The following is a 27,916-nucleotide window of genomic DNA, read 5'->3' on the forward strand; positions in this document are numbered from 1 at the left end:
CTTCAGTGTAGTCTGGGGTGAAGTATGTTTTTTGGAACACTCTGCTGTGACACACGCGCACGCGTGCGTTCTTTCGTTTCTTTTTCTTTCTCTCTCTCTCTCTCTCTCTCTCTCCCCCCCCCCTCTCTCTCCCCCTCTCCCTCTCTCAAAAAAAATCTATTTCCTATAAATTGCAGGCATCAGGTAGCTGCTATCAATATGCGGGAGACTCCTGAAACTTCCAGGAGAGGTGGGATTTATGCTATCGTATCTGCCTCCACCACTGTTGCTGGCAGCCCATTCCACGCACTCACCACTCTCTGCGTAAAAAACTTATCCCTGACATCTCCTCTGCACCTACTCCCCAGCATCTTAAACCTGTGTCCTCTTGTGGCAACCATTTCAGCCCTGGGGAAAAAAGCCTCTGACTATCCACACGATCAATGCCTCTCATCATCTTATACACCTCTATCAGGTCACCTCTCATCCTCTGTCGCTCCAAGGAGTAAAGGCCTAGTTCACTTAACCTGTTTTCATAAGGCATGCTCCCCAATCCACGCAACAAAAACATACTCACGGTTCTCCAATCTGTGATTCTGCATGAGAAAGGGGTGGTGGTTGAGGCTGTGGGACAAACAAAAAGATTCAATTAACCTGTTGTTTTATTCCCATTTAGGACTGCAAACAAAGCAACTATTCTCATTAAAATGAAGCATTATCGAAATAACTGTAGTAAGGCAGCAATGCAAAGCAAAAACTGCAGCAAAGAGTCCCTAGAACACTCAACCTCATGTGTTACGCATGCTCAATTTCATCTCAACTGAATGCAAAACAGCAAAGTCAAACCACGGGTTAAATCATTTTGCATAAAAACTAAAATGGGGGATTGCATGCCTTGTAAATCGCAAGAATTGAAAATACGCATATTGATTTGAAATGAAAATGCTAAAGGAAATTAAGCACTTTGCAACCAATCAAGAACAATGAAACTCAATTACTTCCACAATGCTTGTTAAGTCTGATAATTTCTAAATTTCTAACGGTATATTCTTGCAACATAATAAGACTATTATGCCATGCTATTGTGTAGGAATATCGGGTTAATGGTGTGGTTAACCCTCTGAGATAACCTTCCCCACAGTCATCAGTTTTCTGAATAGTCCATGAAATTACCTTATTATTTCAATTTTTTGAACTATTTATTTACTTTTCTAGTTTATAGCAATTTTTATGTCTTTGCACCGTACTGCCACTATGAAACAAATGCCATTACATAAACCAGTAATAATAAACCTAATTCTGAATCAGAATTTTGATTTTTAGGAAGAGAGAGCTTCATATCCACTCGCATTCTGTTTCAAACCATCACCCTGCCGTACATCACACAAAATGTTGGAGGAACTCAGCAGGTTAGGCAGTATCTGTGGAGGGAAATAGACTATCCATGTTTGGACTGAGACCCATCTTCAGGACTAGGCTGAAAGAGGGAAATGGCCAGTATAAGAAGTTGGGGGAAAGGTAGAGTGAGAGCTGGCAGGTAATATGTGAATCCAGGTGAGAAGAGGAAGACAGGCAGGTACGCTGGCAAGGGGAGAATGGGGAATAGCACCTCATATTTCATTTTCCACCTTGGTAGTCTCCAATCTTATTTCATGAAAATTGACTTCTCCAATTTCCAGTAACTGCCTTTTTCTCTCTTATCCCATCAGCCCCAAAAATCCTTCTCTTTCCCCTCCCTTGATCTCGAAGTTGCTCCCTCTGGTTGCCCTTTTCTCCTCCTTCCCTTAATTCCATGGTCCACTATTCTCTTCTATCAGGTGAAGGGAAGGGGTGGAGCACAAGCCAGCAGGTGACAGGTGGATCCAGGTGAGGAAGGGATAGTGATACACAGATGGGGGAGGAGAGAGTGGTAATAGAGTCGGAAGCTAGAATCTGATCGGTAGAACTGACAAAGGGCTGAAGAAGATGGAATCTGACAGGAGAACAAGGTGGAGCGTGGAATATAGGAAGGAGGGTGGGAGGACAGAGGGGAGTAATGGAGAAAGGGGATCCAGCGAGAGTGTGTAGATGATGTTCAGATGGAGAGGTAGGAGAAAGGTAAAGACACGTGGTGATGGCAAACAGGAGGATCAGATAGACAGAGAAAAGAGAACAGGGACAGAAGGGGGAGCACCTACTGGAATTTGAATAATAGAATGTTCATACCATCTGGCTTTCCATGCAGAATATGTTCAAAATCTAGGAAGAGGAATGAAGTTTCAGAGATGGACCAAGTGATGGTGAGAGCAGGGTGGAGACTGATAGCAAAAATATTGAAATTTCCAAGTTCTGTGTTATTGAAGGAACCTGCTCAGCTACGGTTGTCAATGTGTAGAAGAATAGTAAAACTGGACAATGTTCACTAGCACCTACAGTATAATGCCAGCTTTAGGACCTGGATAATATCAATACTATAAGCAACAAGTCAGCAGATGACAGGAGGAATCATGGGTTTCTGGTGAAGGCAGGCACACACTACAATCTTTCTGTCTTTTTTTATTATTATGGAGGAGGGTTTGGGGAATTCCCAGAGGATTTGCAGATTCTAGTGTTTATCCTTTTATTCAAATGATCCAAGGACTGTAAACACCCAGCACTGTAACCTGGTCACTTTGCCCTTGGATGATGGGAAATATTAGTAAAAATTAACAAACTGAAACATGAAAATTAATAAGGGGTAACCGGCATGTGACTTTAACACATGTGCAGAAAAGATATAGTATAATCCAATGTCTCGCGGGTCAAGGGATTTCATTTACCAGATAGACTGGAGAACTTAATGGCAGAGAAGATCAAGATTAATCTGATAGACTCAAGATCATGAAGGGTTTTGCCAGAGTGAATAATTAGGAACTGTTTTTACTGACTGAAGGCTTAAGAAGTGGGAGTCATAGGTTTAAGATGATTGGTGGCAGAATCTGAGAAGTCACGATGACAAACAATTTTTGAAACAAACAACGAGTTGTTCTGGAATTCACTGCCTGAGGGGGTTGCGAAGATGATTCAATTTGACAATCAAAGAGGACCAATACTAGATGGAAAGAAAAAAATGCAGTGAAATTAGGAAAGATGAACTGAATTGCTCCTGTAAAAGGCTGGAGTGGAGTGGAGTGGATGAAAAGATCTTTTTATCCTGTCCTTTCAGGTGGCAGGGTGGAGGTACATCTCTACCAAAGAAGGTGCAAGGCTCCTTCCCTCCGCTAACCTGCAGGTAATCTTTGTGCAAGGTAGCACCTGCCTAACCCCCACTGATCACGTGAAGCCATGCGAAGGGAACAGGTGGTAGATGGTCTTATGAGCAGCTGGTGCAAGTCCTGCTTATGTGACCACTGACGCCAGGCAGACAATCTCTGAAAAGAATGGTTGCAGTCACCCGTCTCATAAAGACATTGCCCAGAAGGTGGTAATGGCAAACCACTTCTGTAGAAAAATTTGCCAAGAACAATCATGGTCATGGAAAGACCATGATCACCCACGTCATACAACACGGCATACAATGAACAAACAAATAATCCTGTGATTCATTCCTTGGTGCTGAGATTATCACCAAAGTACAGTAATGTATCCAATTCATTTTACTTAATATATAGAGAAGCTATATACAGAACACCACGTACCATTATTATTACATTTAAAAAATTTGGAGTATCTACTTAGATTACTGACAGTAACCAAAAAGATGCAAGAGTATGTTCTTCCTCTCCTACTTCATTTTAAACCTAATACTTGATATAGAGTGAACCTCTGAATGAAGTAAAGAACACAATGCTTTCAATAGAGGTTTGTCAACAAAATGCTCCTTGCTTCCTGCAAAACAAACGGTAGCTGTCCAATGGAGCTTATCTTCTCCATTACCTTCTTTATTGCAGCATTACAATTCCGAACAAAGTATATGAAGTTGAGAGTTTTTATGTCGGGTTCGGACTCCTGCTCAAGAATTTACTGGGGTTCTGCTTAGTTTAGTATTTATTGATCTTGGCCTTAACACATCATGTCTTCTGTGTTTTCTCCATTACGGACTAGTCCAACGTGACTCTGTGTCTGCCAGTTTTCTTCAAACATGCTCCAGGAGAAAATCTCTCCCCCAGCTTCCTACTTAAGTATAAACCATCATTTTCAACATTATACACAAACAAATCAATTCACATATTTAACTTTCTGAATTTGCATTCACTAATATGTACCTTGATCCATTTACTGAAATTCAAGAATATCCCCATTCTTAAGTACATTTATTGCCATTCATAAGGTGAAAGCTTGCAGTCAGTCTGGGGAATACAGCAACTGAACTATTCACACGTAGAATATAGAACAGTACAGCACAGGACAGCTCCTTTGGTCCATGATGTTGTGCTGAACAAACTAAACAACTAATCCCTAATTTATCCAATCCCACATCCCTGCATATTGACCATATCCCTCCCTTCTACGCATATCCATATGTCTATTTAAGAGTTTCTTTACTCATATGCTATCTACCGCCTTGTCAATACATTCTGGACCCCCACCAGTGTTAAAAAATGGCCTTGCACGTCTCCTTTGTATTTTCTTCCTCTCACATTAAATAGATTCCCTCTAGTACTAGAAATACCCTAGCACTCCTACCATCAGGCAGGAGGTACCATAGCATTAAGACAAGAAATGTTATGATGCGAAACAGCTTCTTCTCCCAAACCATAAGGCTACTGAACTCACAACCACCACCCAGCATGGTGTCAGTAGCGTTATACTGTTTAATTTTTAATTTGTCATAAATGCACCTTATTATTTGCTAATTTACCAATGATAATATTACTTCATGTGTTATGTGTATTGGCGCGTGGCCAAGTGGTTAAAGCGTTTGTCTAGTGATTCAAAGGTTGCTAGTTCGAGCCTTGGCTGAGGCAGCCAAAGTTTCCTTGAGCAAGACACTTAACCACACACTGCTCTGCAACGACACCGGTGCCAAGCTGTATCGGCCCTAGTGCCCTTCCCTTGGACAACATCGGTGGCGTGGAGAGGGGAGACTTGCAGCATGGGAAACTGCTGGTCTTCCATACAACCTTGCCCAGGCCTGCGCCCTGGAAACCTTCCAAGGCGCAAATCCATGGTCTCATGAGACTAACGGATGCCTATAATATGTATATGTACTGTGTTACGCATCTCGGTCTGGAGGAACTTTGTTTCGTTTGGCAGTATTCCTGTGTACAGTTCACTGACAATAAACTGAGCTTGAGAAAAAAATGCTGGCTGTCTATTCCTAATGAAGGGTCTTGACCTGCAACACGACTGTTTATTCCTCTCCATAGATGCTCTCTGACCTGCTTAATTCCTTCAGCATTTTGTGTTTATTTATTTATTTAAAGATACATGGGAACAGGCCCTTCTGGCCCAGTTAACAGCCCCACCCAGCAACCCAGCTATTTTACAGCCTAATCACGGGGCAATTTACAATAACCAATAAACCTACTTACCAGTATGCCTTATTCTGACTATGTTGCAATGTACCGTGTTGCACTGACTGTCTGCTCCATCTATGCCTCACATAATTTTAGAAACCTCTATCAAATCTCCCTGCAGCCTCCGCTGCTCCAGAGAAAACAGCCCCAGCTGTCCAACCTGTCCTCATAGCACATGTCCTCCAAACCAAGCAGCACCCTGGTAAAGCACCTCTGCACCCTCTCCATAATATGCTTCCCATAATGAGGCAATCAGAAATGAACACAATATCCTAAATGTGTCCCAGCCATAGATTTATAAAGCTGTAACATAACTTCATGCCTCCTAAACTTAGTGCCTTGATTAATTAAGGCAAATATGCCAGTCACCTTCATTACCACCATATCAATCTGTGCAGTTACTTTTAGTAAACCACCATGTACATGAGCCCTACGATCCCTCCGTTCATCAACACTGTTAAAGGCCCTGCCATTAATTATGTACTTTCCCTTTACATTGGATTTCCCGAACTGCAGCAGCATACACTCGCCTGGATTAAATTCCATCTGCTGGCTCTCTGCCTATATCTGCAGCTGATCCACATCCAACTGTATTTTTGGCCACCTTCTATGCAATCCATAATGCCACCAATACTTGTGTAATCTGCAAAATTACTCACTCATTCTACCACATTTCCATTCAAATCATTTATATATTTACGACAATGAGAAATTTTGTATGTTATATATAACATACAAATGTAGATGCTTGAATTTCAGAGTTAAGAGGTAATGATTTGTCTTTTATGATGTCATTGTTCCACAGCAGAAACCAGGCCTGGATGCTACATTGAAATCCAAAATAATCTAGGAGACTATTGGTGTTAGCAAAATAGCAAATACTATGCAAAAACAGGCCAGTATATTTCTTTCCAGGTTGGCAAATCACCTGTAAAAAGAAAGGCAAAGTGCTGTTCTAGGATTCCAATCACCTTGCACCTAGTCACGTTGATTCAAATCACTTCAGTTCACTAAATTTGAGGCAGAGTTGAAGCTAGGAGAGTATTCAATCAGAAATCCTGCTTTGCCACAATCTTTGCAATTCAGCTATTTGCCACAAAGCCAAATTGCACCACAATGTGAGTGTGCACTTGCACTGTCAAATCAATTCTTGAAAGACAGACCATAAATCCCAAATCCAGTACTTGACTCCAAATACCATGCCTCGTTACCCTTCTCAATGTTTCCACTTTGCAGCCACACCAAGCCCCACTCAATCCCAAACTGTCTGCCCCATGGTCTCAGGTACACTTTTCTGATGTACAAGTTAATTCTCCTGATAGGAGATTGCTTCTTCCTGAATATCCTACAGGCATTTACACTCCCACTTTCACTGACTGCAGTATTATTTTCCCATCTATCCACCCCTGTTTCATCAAAGGTTCAATTTTAGAGTATGCTAATCACTGCCCTACCTTCAGCTGCACCATATAGTCTACATTTTTCTATCCCATAGCTATCTATATTCTAGATCTGGAGAATCAAGAACCATCTGGAAAAGATATCTAAAGTGGAAGCCTGAACTTTAACATGTGAAATTAAAGATTTCTATCACAATTTATACTTTTAAGAAAGCTATTCAACTTTAAAGATGCTGTTTAAACAATGCTGTACAGACCACCGTAGCTTAAAATAAAATGAAATCTTAAAAGGTTTGCATGTAAAAATAATACGCAGAAAACATTCTAATATTAATTTGATATTGATAGCAATTAACAGGCAACAACTGGATGACAGTCATAAATCTCAGTTTGATATTTCAAAACTGGTGCCTAGAAATTCAACTGCATCCATCTTTGGTTTGCTGAAACATGCTCTATTTGATGCGGACATACAGTGTCCTCCCCCCACCCCACATAACAGCAATGAAATTGGCCAAAATCCAGTATGAAACAGTACTAGGATAGTTTACCCTCAAAGTAGGGTATGCACAGTTCAGAAGGGATCTGATCCAATGCTCCAAGCACTTTACTACACAACATTTAGGAAAAAGCATGGGCTCGTAAAGGCACTTTCCTCAGGCTTCCACACAACATTAACACACATAGAACACACATTTTCTGTGAGTACCTCAGTTCTGCAACTGAATTGCATATCGTCTTGTGATATCACGAAATTTATTTCAGCATTGCCCCTTGAGGAGGCAGAAGTTGTAGGGGTGTCTTAGAAATCCACCAGGTTCATTCAAAGATGCATGCAATCCCTATCAATAAGATATGTGCCAGGAGGAAGGTGCTAGGTTGGCCTAGGTACTAGGTAGGGTACTAACCGTAATAATAACACGTAGGTCATAATCATCTCATTCAGAGAGATCGATCCCAGATGACGGAAAAATGCTGAAAGAAACATCATGATGTCATAAGATACATCAAGATGATCTGCACATCATTTACAGAGTAAAGATCCTCACCAATAATGCATCTTCTGTGAAAATCACAGTTCCTCATGCAAGGTTCCACTCTTCAGGAAGTATAGACACATGTATCAAGCAATTAAAACAAAGCAGGGTGTGAACAGCAACGTAGATGGGAAAGGTTTCAAGGGAAGTGGGGCAAACACAGGAAAAAGGGAAAAGCTTAAGATAGGAATCTTGGTCAGCATAGACCATTTGGGGCAAAATCATGTTTCCTTGCTGTCTGTGACTTTGTGTAAGGGGATCTTCCACTTCATTAGGTTTACCTCAGCTAATTATATATGTACCATGTCAGTGTAAAAGATTGTGTCAGTGTCAGATTTGCACTGGAGAATTTAATCTTGCAGTCTCCTTATACACATCATCTCTCTGTTAAGGGGTGCCTTAACATATCTTCATGCTGCTGCAGAACAGGTCCCTGGTGGGTGTCTCCTCCTTTGGTTTCTCGGGCTCCTGTTGCTCTCCAGGCTCCATCTCATACTCTCAGGCTCCCAGCTATACTGTTCCTCTTCTCTCTGTAGTTTCTAGTGTTCTCAATTGCACGATTCAAGATGCAAATGGCAACAAAGCTGTCACATTTTCTTGGAGTGTACTGTGTCACAAAGGTAATGAAATCTCATCTTCAATAAGACAATGGTATTTTCACCAATGACTGGTACTGAAGTGGCTTTTCTATTTGCATTCATCTGGTGAAAGCAGCCAGAGAGATGGATCTCTTGTTCAGCAGTGTTTACCCTTCTCCATTGTGCTGGTTGCCCAAAGTCCAACCACATAGACCTCCTGAATGTGAGACACTTATGCTTCCCAGAAGCATAGCATTTATCTTGAGATTTCTTGTGATCCACAACAACCTGCTCGTTGAAAAACAAATAAATTTTCTTGTTCATGACAAGATATGGGAGAGTCTTCAATGGCTGCTTAGACATGTAGGAACCCCAATATCTTGTGAATCCTCATGTCTGAGATGTCACTGACTCTTCATTCCAATCAGAGTATACAAAATCACTCCTTTGCGGATCCAGTACGTGTTGACTTCACTGAAGGAGCAATGAGCAGTACACTGGTGAGGAATGGGGGGCACGGATTATGACAGAGATTGGCAGCAGCTGCTTAGAAAGATCCTGTAATGATCATGATGAGAAACAATCTGACCCTGACCTCCAAGGAGACAGACACTCAACCCAAGTTCAGACATAAAGGTGTGGCCTGAGATCTTCCTGTGACATTTCACATATCTCAGTGATGACAGCCACAGAAAATCTGAGACTGTGGACACATGGTTACTGGGTGAGGTTCAGATAGGATGTGGAGATTCTCTGGGAGTTGTCACTTCACTGAAGAGCCTGTCTTCACCTTCTGCCCCAAGGCCTCAACTCATTTGGAACAGCCAGATAGTTTCGCTCAACACTCAAGCACCTCCAAACCTCTGCAGACCGTGCTAAACTTACAATTGTTTTTGTTTCCTCCAAACCTCTACAGACCGTGCTAAACTTACAATTGTTTTTGTTTCCTCCAGCTTCTTCAGTGGGTGTCAAGTTAATAATGCCACTGGCAGCATTTCATTGCTAAAAGTGTAGTCCACTTCCAATAATAAAATACTTCCAATGGTATCATTAATTGGACATCTAACTAAGTAGTACTTACCCTGATAAATACTTGTGAAAACAAATCCTTTGTTAACATGGCATGGTCTGTCGAGTTCTGGGAGGTGTTTGAATAGATTACAGTCACTTCATGTCTCCCACTGTTAGCAGAGTGCTCCCTTAAATGAAAGAGAAATTAACTGGAGTGAAGAACTTCTGGTTCTACTGTTCCAGTGGGACTGTAAAATGGAGTTTTGAGCTCCCATTTTATTTTTACTTTATTATTTACTTTGACATGCAGTGTGGTAACAGGCCCTTCCAATCCAATGAGCACACAACGTCCAATTACTCCCATGTGACCAATTAATCTACCAACTCGCAATGTTTTTGGAAGATGGGAAGAAATTGGAGCACCCAGAGAATACCGATGACATTTTGCATGGAAATTCCATCCATACAGATGGCAACGGGAATTGAACCCGGGACACCGGTGCTATAAAGCGTTATGCTGACCACTACACTATGCCATCCTGCAGGGGCTATCCAGGTATGAACTGGGGACTTCTTGATATTACTCAAGCAGGTATGGGTAAATACTGAGATTGCTGGGTATGTGCCTGATGCTGGGAATACCTCAGGTATATTAATGCACCGTGCCTACCCGACTTTGCATGTGGAAATGGATACCAAAGTGATCAGCTCCAGGTTCAGACGAAGTCAGATCACAACCATCCCAAGAAGTGAGTACTTCATAGTTCAACTTATAAGTATAGTTTTTATTCTTATAACACAAATAGCGTAAGATTTCAGCCATTGCCTATTTTTGCAAATGGTGCAGAATAATTCCCTTGCAACCATTAGCTCAACACATTTTGGAACACACAACAGTGTAGGATGTAGTGATAACAGGTGACAGGGAAAATCAGTGGGAAATGGGATTACTTTACAGACTGGCCCCCTTTTATGTGCTTTGGAAATGTGGAAGTATGGAGTGATATCAGGAGGAAGGATTCAGATCAAGTTCCCTGAAATATAATTAACAGCAAAAAGCTAAATAATGCCTCAGAAATTAGATAAAAGACAGAAATATTAATTTGATTACACAAATACCACTCAGCAAACAATGAACAATTGCACATATCATCCAGTATGCTTTCCTGATTCCCATACCCTACGAGACGATGAAAAGCTACTCCTGACAGATGAGTCACAGGATCGCTTAGACATCACTGGGCTGCGAGGAGGCTTACCGACTATAGCTCCATCAGTCCTCAGTCCAGTCTGTAAGAGCCACAAGAGTGCAATCAGACTGACCAAAGTTCAGGTTATTTTTAAAAGATCAAAGACCATTGAGGAAGAATGTAGGAATATCAAGATGTTAAATACTGCTTTATTAGGGATGGAAAAGAAAAGTTTTAATGGAGGTTCAAAATCATATAATGCTATAAACTGTTTTGGCTTCTGATTGACAGTGTATTTATGATATGCAGATAAATGTCAAATTCAAATATGCTTCAAAAGAGACTTGCTGTCCTCCAGCAAGTCTCATTCCCTTTCAGTCTAGTGTCGGATTAGCATTGATTTTGTACTAAGGTCCAATCATACTGTAACCATAGCTCTGGCTGGAATCAAAGTCATCTTGCATCAAATGTAGCTGTAGAGTATTTGCATCCTAAGTGTACCACATAATATCACCATGTCTTAATGTATTTTAACCTATATTTAATTAGCTTTCATTATTGCTTTTGGATGGCCTTTTTCATCTACTATCTTCTCAAAGAACAGATCCCTTTGCTGGGATGCAAATATAGTGGATTACAGTTAATTGTGTCATCAGTTAATCTGGACAATTTACTTGGGACAACTCTTAAAGAACAAAGATATATCCAGAAAATCACCAGGATTCCCTTCGTTTATTTGGGACACTATGCTGCTTAATTGGGGCGGGAGATTTGCCACACGGGTTCTAACTAGCGTCAGTTGTGTGCACTTGTGTGGCCATTAGACGCTGCACCATGCTTAAAGTGAACAGCTTTTAAATAGCATCAGTTGTGTATGTTTGTATTAAAAAAAAAGTGCTTTTTGTCATTGATAATTGGCGAGAAATAAACAATAAGACAATTCCAAATTGTTTTGTTCACTGTGGTTTTGAGCATTCAGGCTTGAAGATGGCAAATACAGCTGAGAGTGAAGATGAAATGATTTCACTACCCCAACAAGTTAGGTACTACAAAAAAAATTGGAAGTACCTATCAATAATCTTTAATGTTACAATGGAAATGAGGATTTGATGGATGAAATTCTTGATAGCATTATATGAAGGCAGTCCATTATCTGCATTAGGTATCTGCGCTGATTTTGTTTATTGGATACACTGGATAAATTCCTTTGTCAATAACTACTAGTAACTAATACACAGTTTTATAGTACTGTATTACTATTGGTAGTGTTCTAATTTGTTCTGTATTTCGTTTAAGTACATAATTTGTTCATCAATTTGTCTGCTTTATACCTTTTTAACTATTTCTATGAAACTGGCTAATTGGGCAGCCAATTAATTGGGCCAAAATGTGCTGGTCCCGATGTGTCACAAATAACTTGAATCTACTATACATGGACACTCATCATACTCTACTAATCTCAGCACAGTGGCTACTACCTATGTACAAACAGATAACTAGACTAAGCTCTTGACTGAGAAGAACATTTTGTCATCTAATATTTCCACCCTTCAGCTCGTCCAATGTGGTTAAAGGTAATGATTAGGAACCAAGCCCCTGGCTTACTTGACCCTAATGCCAAAATTAAACTATGAATGATTATAATCTTGCTCTGGCCATTATCAATTAACTTAGCAAAGAACAGGGGTTGACACAGATTGATATGGTTTAGCTTCTTCACTGGATTAAGGGGATAGCTTATCAGAAATCTATTGTTTTAACAAAGATAACAATTTTTCTTTAGGTAGACAAATGATTATTCGGATCTTAAAATGGCAAAGATTATTCAATTATTTTCTTTGACACTGATTCCACTCATGAAAATCATCACTTCTCATGATTGGATTTTCATTTTTGGAATAATTAAAATAATTTTGACACTGTATGACCTCTGTAGTATTTTACAGTCAATCGATTCAATACCTGTTGGGTGCATCATATTGTTTGAAGCTATTTTATCTCCATTTTGAGTAATCTTGAACTCTAAAACAACCAATTTACCTTTCTTCCTTTTAAAAGTAGCCAGTTTTCTGCTGGCATCTGTGCAGGACAATAAAATTAAATGCAAACTTTATTCTCTCTTTATATGGTCCTCCCCTGTCAGCAAATCCCCACCCCTCCCCCTTTAATGATCGTACCTTTAGAAGGTGGTCACCAACTCAACTCCAGGTAAAAATTGAGTAACCACAACACTCAGATGTTTACCCCATTTTGTTCCTATACTTCTGATATTGTCCAAGTTACCTTCAAGTTTGGAGACCTAGTTTTCTGGCTGGAAGATGATGTGGTGCAGGATGTGGGTCTCTGAGGGAGCTGTGGAGGTGAAACTACAGAGAGGGAGCTCGCTGGCAGTGGGGATGAAAATGCTGCAGGCATATGTGAGGGAGGAGAAGCAACAGTTTGCTCAGATCCAGATGTTACAGTCTGCATATACAAAAAAAAAAGAATAATTCAAAGAGAAAAATAAAGGGACTAAATCTGGCAAGCTAACATTATGCACTATTGTTAGTCACTTTTACCTGTTGTACTTAATACATGCATCCAATATAGGATCATATCTCAGAAATTTCATTTCCATGACAGCATTCAAACCATGCAATCCTAGATTGATAGCAGGTGTTAAAATATCTTTTCAACACTGGTTATAACAGCACATCATTCAACCTTTGTACAAGGGCCCTTTTATCTCCACCCCTTTTTGCATGTTATGAATGGGCCAAAGAAAAATTTCAAAAATATTTTAAATTCACCTTTGCATTGAAGTTAAACACACTGCAAAGAGAGTTAAAGCACATTTTGTTCAAAGGCACATGAATGATCTAAGTTAAGTAAGCAAAAAAAAACCTTCTGTTTTTAAGAACTAGATTTGCTGCACTCCATATGTACCTCAGTATCAATAACTTCTGCCTTCTGCATTTCATCAGACTTAGCAGGTTTCACTTTATTTGCCTCAAGGGTCATGTAGACCTCACTGGGATCTTCCTTTATGAAGAGTTCTAGCAGGTCCTTGGTTACATCAGAATCATGTCCATGAAAACACATTTGCTTAATCCCTTCATACTTTGATTTGTGTTCTTGGTTGACTGACTGCAATTCCCCACGGAGCACCTTCCATTGCTCATCACTGTTTTGTGCAGAATTCTTTAGAATACAGCTTTCCACTGGTTCCATTGTGACCAAAGAAACCTCCGTGTCATCCATTTTCTTGGCATTGATTGGGAAAGTAGCTTCAGATTTCTCGGGGGCCTCCTGAGGTCTGTCCATTACCTGCACTTTATTGCTGTCATATCGATGTGGTAGAATGTGAAACAAAGAAATGGGCGACTGGTGGACAGCATTAGACAAGGTTGGGCACAATGGAGAATGCAGACCTTCAGATGAATTGGGAAGGTTCTTTGATGAAGTGACTGGAAAGAAATGACTCAATTTTTCACAGGAAGTAGTGTTTGTAGGCAGGATTGTGTCACGATAGGAGGAGGTAACTGCCAAAGTAGGAGCATCTAAATCCGAAAGGTTATTAGGAAAATGAGGTTGCATAGGGGCTGGGGAGCTGACAGAAGAGAGCCCAACAGTCGATGATATCCGTTCATTGGTAATAGCCTGCATTGGAGATCTACTTAAACAAGGTGAGTGATGATATCCAGAAATAGAGGATGTTGTATTGAGCCTTTGATAAGAAGACAACTTAGAGGGGAAAGAGGAAAAGTTATGCTACAAATAATGAAAGGAAGCTTTCAGTGCTACTAGCTAACAAAACATAAACTCAAGCTATCTGACAGGACATTACAGCAATTCATTTCTTTCCCTTATAGCACAGGTTTATGAACAAAACATCCACCCATAAAACACTGGTTTCACAACCTGACAGTGATGTATTGAAATAGGAATTATGAAGAGGACAAACATGCAGAATAAGTAGTATTTTCACAACTTGATGTATGCATTTGCAGTTTACTGAACCTTTGGTTCAAAATGACTGGACTCTCAAAATATACAAATTGTTTAGTAAATGTTTTATATTAAATGCAACGAGATGTTGAAAATGAATCCCGGGTTTGTATATGGTGATATAAATTTACTTTGAAATTTGAATGTTGAGCTGACTGGATTCATATCATAGAAGAAACAATTTTCAAAGGCCATGTAAAACAATATTTGTTTTTCTATGGGGAAAGCTTCACCTCATTTAAGTATCTTACCTGAAAAAAAGTTTATGATACTTGTGATATGATGCAAATATATAAAGTGCTGCACTACAAAGTATATTTTAATCACCTGCTAAAAACAATACAGCCTCCAGCATGCCCAAAACTGAAACCTTTTATCCAATTGAATTACAACAATAAGGCCTAAACTTGTTATGGTAAGAAAAAAGAATTGAGCCATGAGAAAAAAAACAAAAGGAAGTGAAAGAAAGAACAGCTAATAATTATTTGAATTCAATTTTTCAATACGCTATTATTATTTCTACTCTTATTGTCTGTCTTTACAAGAAGTTCCTTGCAATTAGAAATCTGTTGGTGTCTTTTATTTCCACAGTTCAGTTAGTTCCTCATGGCAGATCTGAAATTACCTGGTTTTCCCCTCAATTCCTTCTTAATCAATAGAATGAAATTTGCACCTCAAAATGGGAATTTTTGAATTGAGAGTTATAAAAGCTATGATATTCATTTTATTACCCTGATATGGAAAATATTCTAAGTTTAGAGATCTCCTATTATTTCAACAGGAATATACTCTATTTAAACATGATAAATTACTTGACTGATGGTACTTACTTATCTTCTTCCACTGTAAAAATGAAGTTAATGGACTGAAATCCAGAGGCAGGAAATAATGTACCGATGCTTCTAGACAGAGGTTTCAAACTACTGATAGGGAATGACCTCCCTCACAACAGTCTGTGACCTCAACACATTTCCCAAATATGGATTCTTATGCATATTATTTATGTTACCACTGGCAAAGATTGCAGTTGCCCAGGGCCAAAGAAACATTTGGCACAGGAAGCCATTTGGCTCATCATGTCAATGATGGCTATAGTGCCATTCTCCCTCAGTCTCATCACCCCATCAAGTGGTGGAATAGATTCAATGGGCTGAATGCCCTATTTCTGCTCTTTATGTCTTATGGTCTAATTAGGCTATTCAGCCCATTCAGTCTGTTCTGCTATTTGATCATTGCTGATTTATTTTCCCTCTCAACCCCATTCTTCCACCTTCTCCCCATAACCAATTAAGATATAATTGGTTCTGCCTATTTAAGCAAACATGCAACTAATGTCCATGGTGTGGTATCCAGTCAGGTGCAATGATCTTATCACTGATATGTGTGAGGAGCTGGGGAACTCTGAGTGCTGACAGGACCTTTCCCAGAGGGCTGTACCTGGCTTTTCCTCACTGGCATAAGGGAAAGTGGCTCAGGCATGCGAGTAAGGACTGTGTTTGTATGGAGACCTCCCTTAGGGCCACTGTCCTCAATACTGAGAGTGGATGGGGCATGTCACACCTGCACATGCAAACCAGAAAACCTTTTTCTTATTTTCTGGAGAAGGAGCAGGATAGTAGGACTGTTAGCAGAGCTATTGCCTCACAACCTCAGCAAATCACGTTCAATATCGACCTCTGGTGATGTCTCTGTGGAGTTTGCTTCTGACTACAAGGGATTCCAAAATGAATGGCTAGGTGGGTTAATTGGCCACGGTAAATTATCCCTAGAGTCTGAATGGTAGAATCTAATGAGGTGTTGTTAAGTACATGCAAAGAATAAAATGGGATTAGTATACCATTACAGTACATGTATGTTTAATGTTTGACATGCGTTCAGCTGGTCTAAGGGCTTGTTTCTGTGTTGTATCACCATATGACATTACTACAGCCCATTTCTCCTTGAAGTTCTGTGTGTGATTTGCTACTGTCAGTGAGGATAACTGAAAGAGGATTTAATAAACATGTAATATTTTTCCCATGAAGTCATAAAAGCCAGTGTGGAAGTATTCAACAAAATATAGATAAGAAGCCAGAGAACAGAATGCCAAAGAATTTTCACAGCATAATAAATGATTACCATAACACGGTGGTTAAGTAAGATATGTTACGATGTTAAAAGTAACATACAACAAAAATAAAATATTCCTCCAACTCTTGTCTCACAAAATAGATTAAGTTTAGGGAACGGATTATTCTCACCATTCTAACTAGCTGTCAGCATTTAAAGATCATAAATAAGGTCTGGTGCAAATCAGAATAAGATAAATCACCCGTCTACTTTCAACACCATGATTTCCGCCTCAGGAATAATTCAGCCCTCTCGAGTACACTCTGCGGCCCTTTTATTAGTTACCACCTGTATTCACTCAGTGTACATTTATGGTCTTCCGCTGTTGTAGCCCATTCACTTCAAGGCTCGGCATATTGAGCATTCAGAGCTGCTCTTCTGCACACCACTATTGTAACACATAATAATTTGAGTTACTGTCGCCTTCCTGGCAGCTTGAACCAATCTGGCCACTCTCCCCTAACTTCTTTCATTAACAAGGAATTTTCACTTACAGAACTGCCACTCAGCGGAAGTTTTTTTCATTCCTTGCACCATTCTCTGAAAACTCTAGAGACTGTTGTGTGTGAACATCCTAGGAGGTCAGCAGTGTCTGAGATACTCAGACTGCATTGTCTGGCACCAACAATCATTCCACGGTCAAAGTCCCTTAGATCACACTTTGATGTTTGGTCTCAACAACAACAGAACCTCTTGACCACATCTGCATGCTTTTCTGCACTGAAGTGCTGCCATATGATTGACCGAGTAGATATTTGCATTACCAAGCAGGTGTACAACTGTACCTAGTAACGTGACCACTGAGTGAATAATGGTAATGCTGTAGATAACTGCAAAGTAAAACCCAAGTTCTGCCTGACTGAGGTTATTCAATTGACGTCAGAGTGAAAGCTGCTTTATCTCCCTCTTAGGACTATGAGTGGAGATATCTTACTTGGACTACAAGTAACTCCTGGTGATAGAATAGAATTCAAACCTAATGGTTCATATTTATGAGTGAAGCCTGAAAAAGCAAAATAGAAACAAAGCAAAATAAAAACAACTTGACAAGAGATTTTCCTTGGGTGAATTGATTTACCATAAAAATCAAGGAAAACATACTCATATCTATCTAACACAACTTTAAACATCAGTACATCTCTAAAACTCCACAGCAGAATTTCATGTTTCTTGAACTACTCATCAAAGAACAGATTTTAATCAAATAGCATGGTGTAGGAAAAAAGGAAAAACTTACTGCCATCTACAAGATTTCTTCATATAAAAATATAGATGTTTAAACTTTTAAAATGGTTTAAAAATTCAGAATTGCAATTTTCTTGCTTTCTGCTTTTCTTGGATTCTGCATTTCCACTCCATTCTCTCTTGTGTCTAATTTTAGGCAGGTATAAATAAACATAACTTTTGTAGCCTTTGCATATAATATAAAATACTCAATAACATAAAGATCTGCTTACCTTTGTAGATCCCAAGAGTTGGGTCTTATCGCTGGGAAAGCTCAGAGGCAGAGAATGACTGGGGTATTCTGTAGTATTCTTAGCTGGAACTTTTTTGAGTACGTCCACATAAGTAATTGGGAAGATACCTTGTCGGTTTGTTCCAGGGATCCTTCCTTCATACCAGTTCTGATCGACCCGTCTAACAAGGATGACTCTTTCACCCTAAGAAGATCAGAGAGTTCAGATGTAAATGCTGTAACAATCACTCAGTGACCACTTTATTAGATACACCCGCTCTTTAATGTAAACATCTAATCAGCCAATCATGACAAAAGCATGCAGACATTGTCAAGAGGTTCAGTTGTTGTTCAGACCAAACATCAGAATGGGGAAGAAATGTGATCTAAGTAACTTTGACTGTGGAATGATTGTTGGTGCCAGATGGGGTGGTTTGAGTATCTAAGAAACTGCTAATCTCCTGGGATTTCACATAACAATCACTAGAATTTACAAAGAATGGTGCAAAAAAAAAATCCAGTAGGTGGCAGTTCTGTGGGTGAAAATTCCTTGTTAATGAGAGAGGTTAGAGTAGAATGGTCAGACTGATTCAAGCTGACAGGAAGGCAACAGTAACCTAAGTAACCATGCCTTACTACAGTGGTGTGAAGATGAGCATCTCTAAATGCACTGCACATGGAACTTTAAAGTGATTGGACTACGGCAGCAGAAGACAACAAACATGCAATCAGTGGCCACTTTATTAAGTACGGGAGGTACCTAAAATAATGGTCACTGGGTGTACGTTGTCCTACTGCAGTATTAAGCACATTGGTGGCTGGAAATATGCATCACTTCTATAGTGAAAAGCAGATCAATGAATGTTTGGCGGTCAAAAGAAAAACTGCAAATTTATGATAAAAATATAAAATATTGAAAATACTTAGTAGGTCAGGCATCATCCAAGGAAAGAGAAACAGAGTTAGCACTTCAGGCTCTGTTTCTCCTTCCACAGCTGCTGCCTGACTTGCTGAGTGATTCAGGCATGCTATATTCTCATTGATAATCAAGACTTCAAGGGCTGGGCTGGTGTCCCTGATGGGTTGATATCTATGGGGTTGATGAGCAAGGATCAAATTCATAAAAAGTTGGGGACATGTGATTGAGGAGCACAGTGGGAAAAACAAAGGGACCAATCTTCAATGGGCAACCAGTGCCGGGCTCCTTGCTTTTGCTCTTGTACTAAATTAAAGTATATATCTCTTGAAATGATCTGAAAGGATGGCATGCAAAACAATTTCTTTCCACTGCATCTCGGTGCATGTGACAACAATAAACTAAATGCCCAATTATCTCACCAAAATCGTGGAAGAACTCAACAGGTCAAGCAGCATCCGTAGAAGGAAGATGTGTAAATCACAGTTTCAAGTTGAGATAGTGTGCTAAGCTGAGAGGGCAGTGTGAGGCAGGTAGGTCTAACCAAATGAATGGACAGTTAGAGATGGGTAGGGGAGTGGGAAGGGTTTGGAAAGATGGGAAAGATAAACAAAGAGAGAATTAAAGTAGGTGAGCATTTGGGAAAAGGAACACCAGGGTGTCTGGGTTACCTGAAACTGGAAAATTCAGTGGTCTACCCAAGTGAAATACGAGATGTTTATCTTCATAACTTTACTGACACAATTTGTCCAGTGAATATTGGAACAAGATGGAATGCAAGTTAAACATCCTATAATTCATCAATGGGCAATTTGAAAGCTGTTGATATGATTAGTAGGAATGCAAAGCTGACAAAAGCAATCAACAAGACAAGAAATTGTCTTCACTGGTTCCCACACGAGTTGAAAGCTACTCTTCAGGGTTCTTAGGTCCTACATGGTGATACTTCTCTCCTGAAAATGTTCACCTGCTAATTTCTTCAAGTATCTTCTCCAAAGTGATAATACCACCAGTGCCTAGCATGAACCTGGAAATAATACCTTCCACTCTGAATCAACTGGCATTTTTGAGAGAGTGTTGAACATATTTAAGTTAACAAAAGTAATAACACAATAGTTCATGCTATCATTGATGTGTTGTATCGATAATATTGATGTCTTATTGATATCTTATTGCCATCATTGATGTGTCTACCAGGAGAGAACAGAGTTAGAGAAATCAGAATAAGATCAGAAGAACAGAGTTAGATAAATCAGAAGAAGAAAAACCACAAGAAAAACTCTAATTCAGTCCAGAAAATTGGGACGTAGATAGTACAGAATGAAGGATCACTGCCCCAGCCTCCCATTGTTTCACTTAGGAGCAATACGCTTTGAGGAGCCAAGAGATAATTAATCAAGAACTTAAGTTCCAAAATTACCTTTTTCAGTGACAGTTCCACATTAGTGTCTGCATTAAAATTATACTTCGCAATTGCTTCCCCAAACTCCCTGGCCTCTGCTGGTGGCGGTGGTCTTATTGGCTGTGCCTTTTCAGTCACAGGCAGCTTCTGCGGGAAGTGAAATCATCACAAATCCACAAGAGAGTTACAAGAAAGGACAATATGAACAGTTTATGTAACTAGACTGAAAAAAATTTGTACAGCAACAGGTAGAAAGTTACAGACCTCAACATATGAAATGGGAAATATGCCAACTGTTCCATGTTGTTCACCTTCGAACCAATTCTGATCTATTTGTCTAATAATGTAGACAATACTCCCTTTCTTGAATGGTAATTCTCTGCAGGCAAATAAATCATTCCGATCACAGACAGACAATATAGCACATAGCCCCCTAGATAAATGAATAATATTCCAGTCAATGAGTACTAGGCATATATTATTTGTAATGCTCTGTGAAATAGTATCAAGAGACTCTGTCTTGAAGGCAGCATCCATGATGTGACATTGCACTGACACAAACCCACTATCTTCTGACTAAGAGCCGCAGGTGTAACATCTGAGCCCAGCCTGACACCCAGTGTCATTGTTCAGTACAGAAACAAGCCAAGAGACTAAATTTGGGTAGTGTTCAGTTCCATTAATACCTCAGGGCCATTCAATACAAACTTTTGTCACATGGCAAGGTTCTGTTTGTGGTGAAGTCAGAAACGTAAGCACAAACTGAGTTCCCAGGATACCTATCCCACCTGTGTCTCAAATGCTCATTCACATGTAGGGACTGTACATAATGCAACGTTTGCATAAGCATTGAGTGTAGGGGAGGTGGGGTGGGGGAAAGTCCTGTAAACTCTTCCTTGGACACATTCTCAGAGGCCCTTGCAAACAGTGACCTACATAAGGGAACTTATCTCTAAATTATAAAACCCTGCCAATTACACAAAGAAAACCAGTGGTATTGTTGGTGCTCAAGAGTTTTTTTGATTACTGAGGAGCAATGGAAATGCTTGTAGATCAGAATGTGGAATGCAGTTCCCATGTCACTGTGGAGGTACAGCAGCTCTAGGAGATTGATGACATTATGATTTCCTGAGGAATCTGCACTCAAGTCCCTCAATGATGAGGCTGAGTTTGCAAGCCTCAGCTTTACAGAAAAAAATAAACATAGGAGTAAAAATGTCAACAACACTTACTTTGCTGTTTGAGCCTTAAAGTCATAAATCGCTTTAGCAGGCTGTCGCTGGAAAGAGAAAATAAATTTTCAGTGTAAAAGTATTTACTGGGGAACTATACCAATAGCAACGTGTAAGATTCATGTTATGACAGAGATTTGCAAAATTAAAAGATGATTTGAAGAATGCAATTAGAACTCTGACAAAAAGCCAAGGTTTTGTATTTGGTGGATCGCCACTTTTTCCCTAAATAATTATGGTTTCTTCTGATATTAAGGACTGATGAGATGACATGTACTATCAAGCTATTTAACTGAAATATTTATGAAACCATACAACATTGGATCGGAACTAGGCCATTTGGCACATCAAAAGTGCTCCTACATTCCGAAATAGCTGATTTATTATCCCCCTCAACCCCATTCTCCTGCATTTTCCCCATTACCTCAGACATGCTTATTAATCAAGAGTCTATCTGCTTTAAATATACCTAATCACTTGGCCTCCACAGCCACTTGTGGCAATGAATTCAACAGATTCATCACCCTCTGGCTAGAGAAATTCCTCCTCCTCTCTGTTCAAAAGGGACATCCTTCCATTCCGAATGTGGGCCTAGACTCCACCACAGTAGGAAACATCCTCTCCATGTCCACCAGAATCTTTAGAACTAATTCAAAGATGATTGTAAATCTATCACTCTAGTATTTCATAAACGAATAAAAAATAATTGAACCAATATTGTGGTTCTTAACCCTTTTAATGTAACTATTGTCAAAAAATTGTATAAAGTATTTGCAACCCAGATGCAGGAACGAACTGACTGGTCAACATCTGTTCTGGAGATATAAGATACTGCAGATGCTGGAAACTGGAGGGACGAAAAAAAACTGGTGGAGGAACTCAGCAGGTCAGACAGCAGCAATGGGGGAAAATGGATGATACTCTTTTCAGGGTGTGACCCTGCAGCAGGACAGCCTGAAACATCAACAATCCTTTGGCCATCACAGATGCTGCCTGACCAGTTTTTGGTTTTGGTTTTTATTCTTTTTTCCTTTATGTTCTAATTAGATTCCTCTTCACTGCATCCATGCCATTCCACATTCTACATAACACTTCCCATGCCAGCAAGCTTCTTATTCAACAATCTGCTGGGTAAATTAGATTTGCCTGCATTCCCTGTTGGACTTGGTTGTGACTAACTTAAATTTCTAACAAATCATTCTTTTAGCCTCATCCTACAATAGAATATACTGCCTGATATTGAAGACTTCCATCAGGTCACTCCTCAGCTTTCTGTTTGTACAGTGGAAAGCCGTGGTCTGATTGATGTTTCCTAACCAAGTTCAAGCACTCCACTCTGGCAAAGCATTTTTGCATTTCAATACCTTCACATCAAAGTGTGGGGGAGGGGAAAGAGAAGGGGTGTGACAGAAGAAGGGCAGGGTGGGGGGGGGTCGAGGGACGGGGGTCTTGAGAAGAGGTGAGGTGGGGGGAGCGCGAGTAGGGAGGAGCGAGTGGGGAGCAAGCCGGGGGTCGAGGGGGAGGGGGTAGAGTGGTTAGAGCTACAAAAGGCAGAGGGAGTGATCGAACAAGAATGATACAGTGTGAGTGACAAAGTTGAAGTGAGAGTGATAAAAGCAAAAACAACATAGGATTGCAACAGGCAGTGTGAGGTAGACAGCTATGTGATTCTTCTCACGCTAATCTTTTTGAAAAGAGCAACCGTGTTAAGACCCGAACTCCCTCTTTCCTTGAATCCACCTGTACAGTTAAACATGATTGAAACTGCAATGGATTCAGCTGTTCTTGAAGTATAGAGAATACAGCTGCCACGAAGTTAAGGCAAGTACAATAATACGAAGGGAGCAAACCATGCTGGAATTGTGAAAGAAATCAGGCTCTTGATGAAATAGAGTTTAGCTTTTGTACCATCCATTTCAAAATACTTTGATGGTGGAGTAAAGAAAAACATGTCTAAATCATTTCATATCTACCACCATTTACTGTAGAGGAGCTCCCTCTGTTCAGTTACCTCCTTTTCTTCTGGTTTCCTGTGGGGTTCAAGCATCGGTCCTCTGCGATCTTTTAGTGCTGTTCGGCCCATTTCAGAGACAGTCCTATGGGGTTCCTGATCTATTCAAAATAAAATGTAACGAAATAAATTACAGCCTCAGAAATGACACCCACTTCACAGTCCAGGTGATTTTTTTTTTCCCTGGCTGCTTAGACCAAAGCTATACCCATATTTAGATTAAAGAGCATTAAAATATTGCCACATTGTGAGGGGTTTCCATAAGATGACTAAGAGTTTACTTGTTAATTTTAAGAAGATTACAGTTTCAGAATAAGAAAAGTAATTGCCATTTCTGAGCACAGTGAATCTACTGTTGCTTCAATCTTTCTGGGATTTTCCATGGATAAATTTAATGCATGTTAAAGTCCAGTGGAGTAGTTAAGAATAAACCTCATATAGGTTTCTGCTGATGAAGGGACAGGAGGTTAGAAGCATCAAGTTCCACAGAGAGGGTGTTGGTGGGGGGGGGGGGGGGGGGGGGATGGGGAAGTGAAATGCTGACATTGACCAGGGACTGATTCCATACAACAGATTGTGAAACAACTGTCAACATTTCCCCTGAGTCAAAAAAATACAACAGAATTGTTTCCATACTCCATGAAACATTCTGCACAAAAGATTCTCCCTTGTAGCTGACGTTCAATAGGGATAGATTTTAATTCTAGCTGTTGGTCTTGCCCTGCCATGAAAAACCCTTTCTGACTATGTATTTATAGAGGGAAACGCCTTGCTAAATTCTTGTTAACACATGGTCCACAATTTTATTTCTGGGAACGGCGTCTCAAACAGTCACCAAAAGCAGAACACTAGAAGTAATAAATAGCTCTCACGATCACTTGGCACAGATTGAAGAAATGGGTTCTACGGTGTATTGTGTACTTCACCGTCACCCAGCAACCCATTACTATATTGTGATCTAGAAGCTGAAAACAAATAGCAGTGTGTAACAATATATTCCTTCAGCAATGCTATTTTTATTAATCATTCAGAGAAGATGTGCAACCACTACTGATCTCATTGGTAACTGTGTAATGGAAATGTAGTTATAACTGTTCAATATCTACCATTTACCAGGCCTTTTGTCAACAGTTTGACATCCAGACCTTAAATCTCTGCAAACAGAAATTCTCAATTTAGTAATGTATTGTGCCCAGAAATACCAGTCGCGGGTGAGGAGTAGTTGACTTATGGTAGGCATAGAAATTAATTTGCAGTGTTAAAAGCAGCACAACAGAGGAACAAATCTGCTGGGTGAGTGATTAGAAGTTGGTGAGGAGAGGGGATGGTGGGCTATAAAATTAAAGAGAGCCTACCTGAGTAAAGTTCTCAGCACTGGACTATGAGCTGCTCCAGAAAGTTCACTTTAAATAGTGCCGCTGCAGAGGCAGATCTCTCTGCTCAGAAATGACACAACCCATGTGATTGCTGAGAAAGGGGATGGTCGCAATACTTACTGATTTTTGGATAGGCAACTTACCTTCCACCCTGCTCCTCTCTGAAGCAGCACTATAAAATAACTTTTTGGATTTCAAACTGTACATATTTTGTTACACAGCATACACAGATCAGAGATGACATGATGAGATACGTGCAATAAGGCCAGGCAAAACCAAATAAAATATGTAGTTAGCAATTTACACACAGCTTACATAAAGATGTTCATTCATGAATTCCAATGAGAAACACAAAAATGATTGGAGGAATAGTACATATTGAGACGAGGCCAAATTCATTTCCCCCTCTGACCTTACGTAGTACATTATTTGAAAAAGAGTGTTTTCTCTGGATTTAATGCAGTTCAATTTCTATATATTTTGGCCTTAACAGTTCAACATTCAAAACATGAAATCGTTGTTATGGCTCAAAGCTGAGATCACAGCCCAGAAATTTGTCTGGTAGATATTAAAGAACCTCTGTGAAGCTGGAAATGAATACAGAGTAATCAATTTTGTGCAAATTTTATGATAGTCTTGTTGGCAGCTGGGATCATTGTTTATTTCTGAGTAAGACCTTCATGTTTGCTAATGCTGTCTCCTCAATGTCAGACTTGCCCAAATGATGCCAACAATAGTGCAAGGTGTTCAACCTGGGTGGTAGACCTGAAATGGTAATATTTTCTCTTGTGTTGGTGCTGCCTGGCCCACTGAAGGCTTCCAGTATTTTCTGCTTTGATGTCAATTTTTCAACTACATTGGTCAGGAAAACAATGGCTGCTGTCCATTCACTGAAGTTGCAGCTTTTTACTACAGCTGAAGACTCAGAAACATCACAGGGAGGGCCAATTGCACTGAACCTTTGTTGATGGTCAGACTGTTGCACTCACTGAACTCTCACCAGCTCCTGGATCTTCAATCACTGCTGCTACAAATTTCCATTTGTGTGGTCTATATATTCCTCCCCGTGGATGACTAGGGTGTACAAAAGAACTTCTCCCAGGAACTACAGGCATCCATGGAGACCACAGTGCAGGGGGCAGACAGAGGTTCAGCACCCAGGCTCCAGAGAGCCATTCTCCTACTCGCTACTCTGACAGGCATTGTCCACGCAGGCTCTGCCTTCATAAGGAGATCCTCCTGTCTCTGACCTCAAAGCCTCAGGTACAAATTCACACAGACAAGCCTGCATTGCTAAGGTCACCCTTGCTCTCTCCTTCCAAACCTCAGCAATTTCCCAGCCCACAGAGGCTGTTGCACATCACATATCACTGTTTGTGACTTGCCGTTGCTTTAGGGAGATCACTGAAGCTCGCTACTTCTCCCAACTGCACAGGCTTCTCCATCAACCTTCCCCAAAGAGCAGGCATTCATGAACTGCATCCATACCCTCCCTGCGAGCCTCCTACTAAGAGCTCCCTGCTGTGGACATGAGAGGGGGTGTGTGTGTGGGGGTGTGTGTGTGTGTGTGTGTGTGTGTGTGTGTGTGTGTGTGTGTGTGTGTGTGTGTGTGTGTGTGTTCGAGCTATGTTCTGAGTTGTGCAGCTAAATGACAGAATGTCCCAGTAATTGCTACTGTCCCTTAAATGGCATCATTGAATATTAGATCCCTTTTGGAACTTTTTAAAGCAGGTGTGCAATAATAAATGGTGTACACAAATTTCTAGGCCCACCTCTTTGAGCAATGCGCTCTTTCAAAGACCATTTGTTCCATTTACCTAACATCAGAATTTCAGGAGACTTCTGGAAGGAAGAGGATAGCAGCAGGAGGAATTGGGAAAAAATGTTAAAATTGATGCACTCTGTATCAATTTAAAGATTAAAATGATTGGTGTGCATGCTTGCAAAGGAATGAACAGCTATTACACAGCTGCATTCAGAGCAGATGCTAAGTTGCCTGTGCTTATTGGCAATGCACGTTATATGGATCATTCAAGCAGAGGGTGAAGTGAAAAGAGACCCACATTGTCAACACATGGGAGAATGTAGGAATAATATTTACAAACAAGACACATTGTACGTGTTTGGTGAAAAAGGTGATGGAATTAAAGTAAAACCTGATGGGAAAGCTCTTTTTGGGCATTACAGGCTTAACAGTGAGAAAAATGCTCGCTAGCACCAAAACTACTGATCCATTAGAAACCTACTTACCAACCTTTAACTAATCAACCCAAGGAGCTTTATGTCAAATTTGCTTTTGTTTTAAAACACTTTAAAGTCGAGGCATTAAATGTTTGGTGATTTTTATATGGAGTAAACTATTTACTTCCACGTCACAAAGAAAGTAAACTTTCCAGAATTAGTACAGAAGAACTTAAAAAAAGATAGAATCATAGAGAAATACAGCACAGAACTAGACCCTTCGGCACATCTAGTCTGTGCTGAACCATTTAAACTACCTAGCCCCATCAATCTGCACCCGGACCATACTACCAATCACGTACCTATCTAAACTTCTCAAACACTGAAATTGAGCTCACATGCACCACTTGCGCTAGCAGCTCACTCCACACTCTCACAACCCCCTCAGTGAAGAAGTTTCCCCTCATGTTCCCTTTAAAGATTTCTCCTTTCACCTTTAACCCATGATCTCTAGTTGTAGCCCCACCCAACCTCAGTGGAAAAAGCCTGCTTGCACTTACCCGTCATAATTTTG

The 27,916-nt window shown here is 40.2% G+C and overlaps 1 protein-coding gene across 11 annotated transcripts in view; it reads right to left on the bottom strand.

Annotated features, from left to right (window-relative positions):
* LOC140197591 (sorbin and SH3 domain-containing protein 2-like) overlaps positions 1–27,916 on the bottom strand; it is a 369,773-nt gene that overhangs the window by 13,783 nt on the left and 328,074 nt on the right. For 7 of the 11 annotated variants that reach the window (XM_072257764.1, XM_072257760.1, XM_072257763.1 and 4 more), the window contains 8 exons: positions 23,786–23,886; positions 21,775–21,821; positions 20,807–20,975; positions 20,561–20,689; positions 18,226–18,429; positions 13,598–14,395; positions 12,956–13,135; positions 557–603 (listed from right to left, as the gene is read on the bottom strand). In XM_072257764.1, coding sequence (XP_072113865.1) covers positions 557–603; positions 12,956–13,135; positions 13,598–14,395; positions 18,226–18,429; positions 20,561–20,689; positions 20,807–20,975; positions 21,775–21,821; positions 23,786–23,886 — 1,675 coding nt within the window. The remainder of the gene's footprint in view (positions 1–556; positions 604–12,955; positions 13,136–13,597; positions 14,396–18,225; positions 18,430–20,560; positions 20,690–20,806; positions 20,976–21,774; positions 21,822–23,785; positions 23,887–27,916) is intronic. The other 4 variants (XM_072257762.1, XM_072257769.1, XM_072257767.1 and 1 more) reach the window with 3 other exon arrangements.

The sequence above is a fragment of the Mobula birostris genome, chromosome 5 (assembly GCF_030028105.1).
Source record: "Mobula birostris isolate sMobBir1 chromosome 5, sMobBir1.hap1, whole genome shotgun sequence".
In the NCBI taxonomy this organism is placed as follows: domain Eukaryota; kingdom Metazoa; phylum Chordata; class Chondrichthyes; order Myliobatiformes; family Myliobatidae; genus Mobula; species Mobula birostris.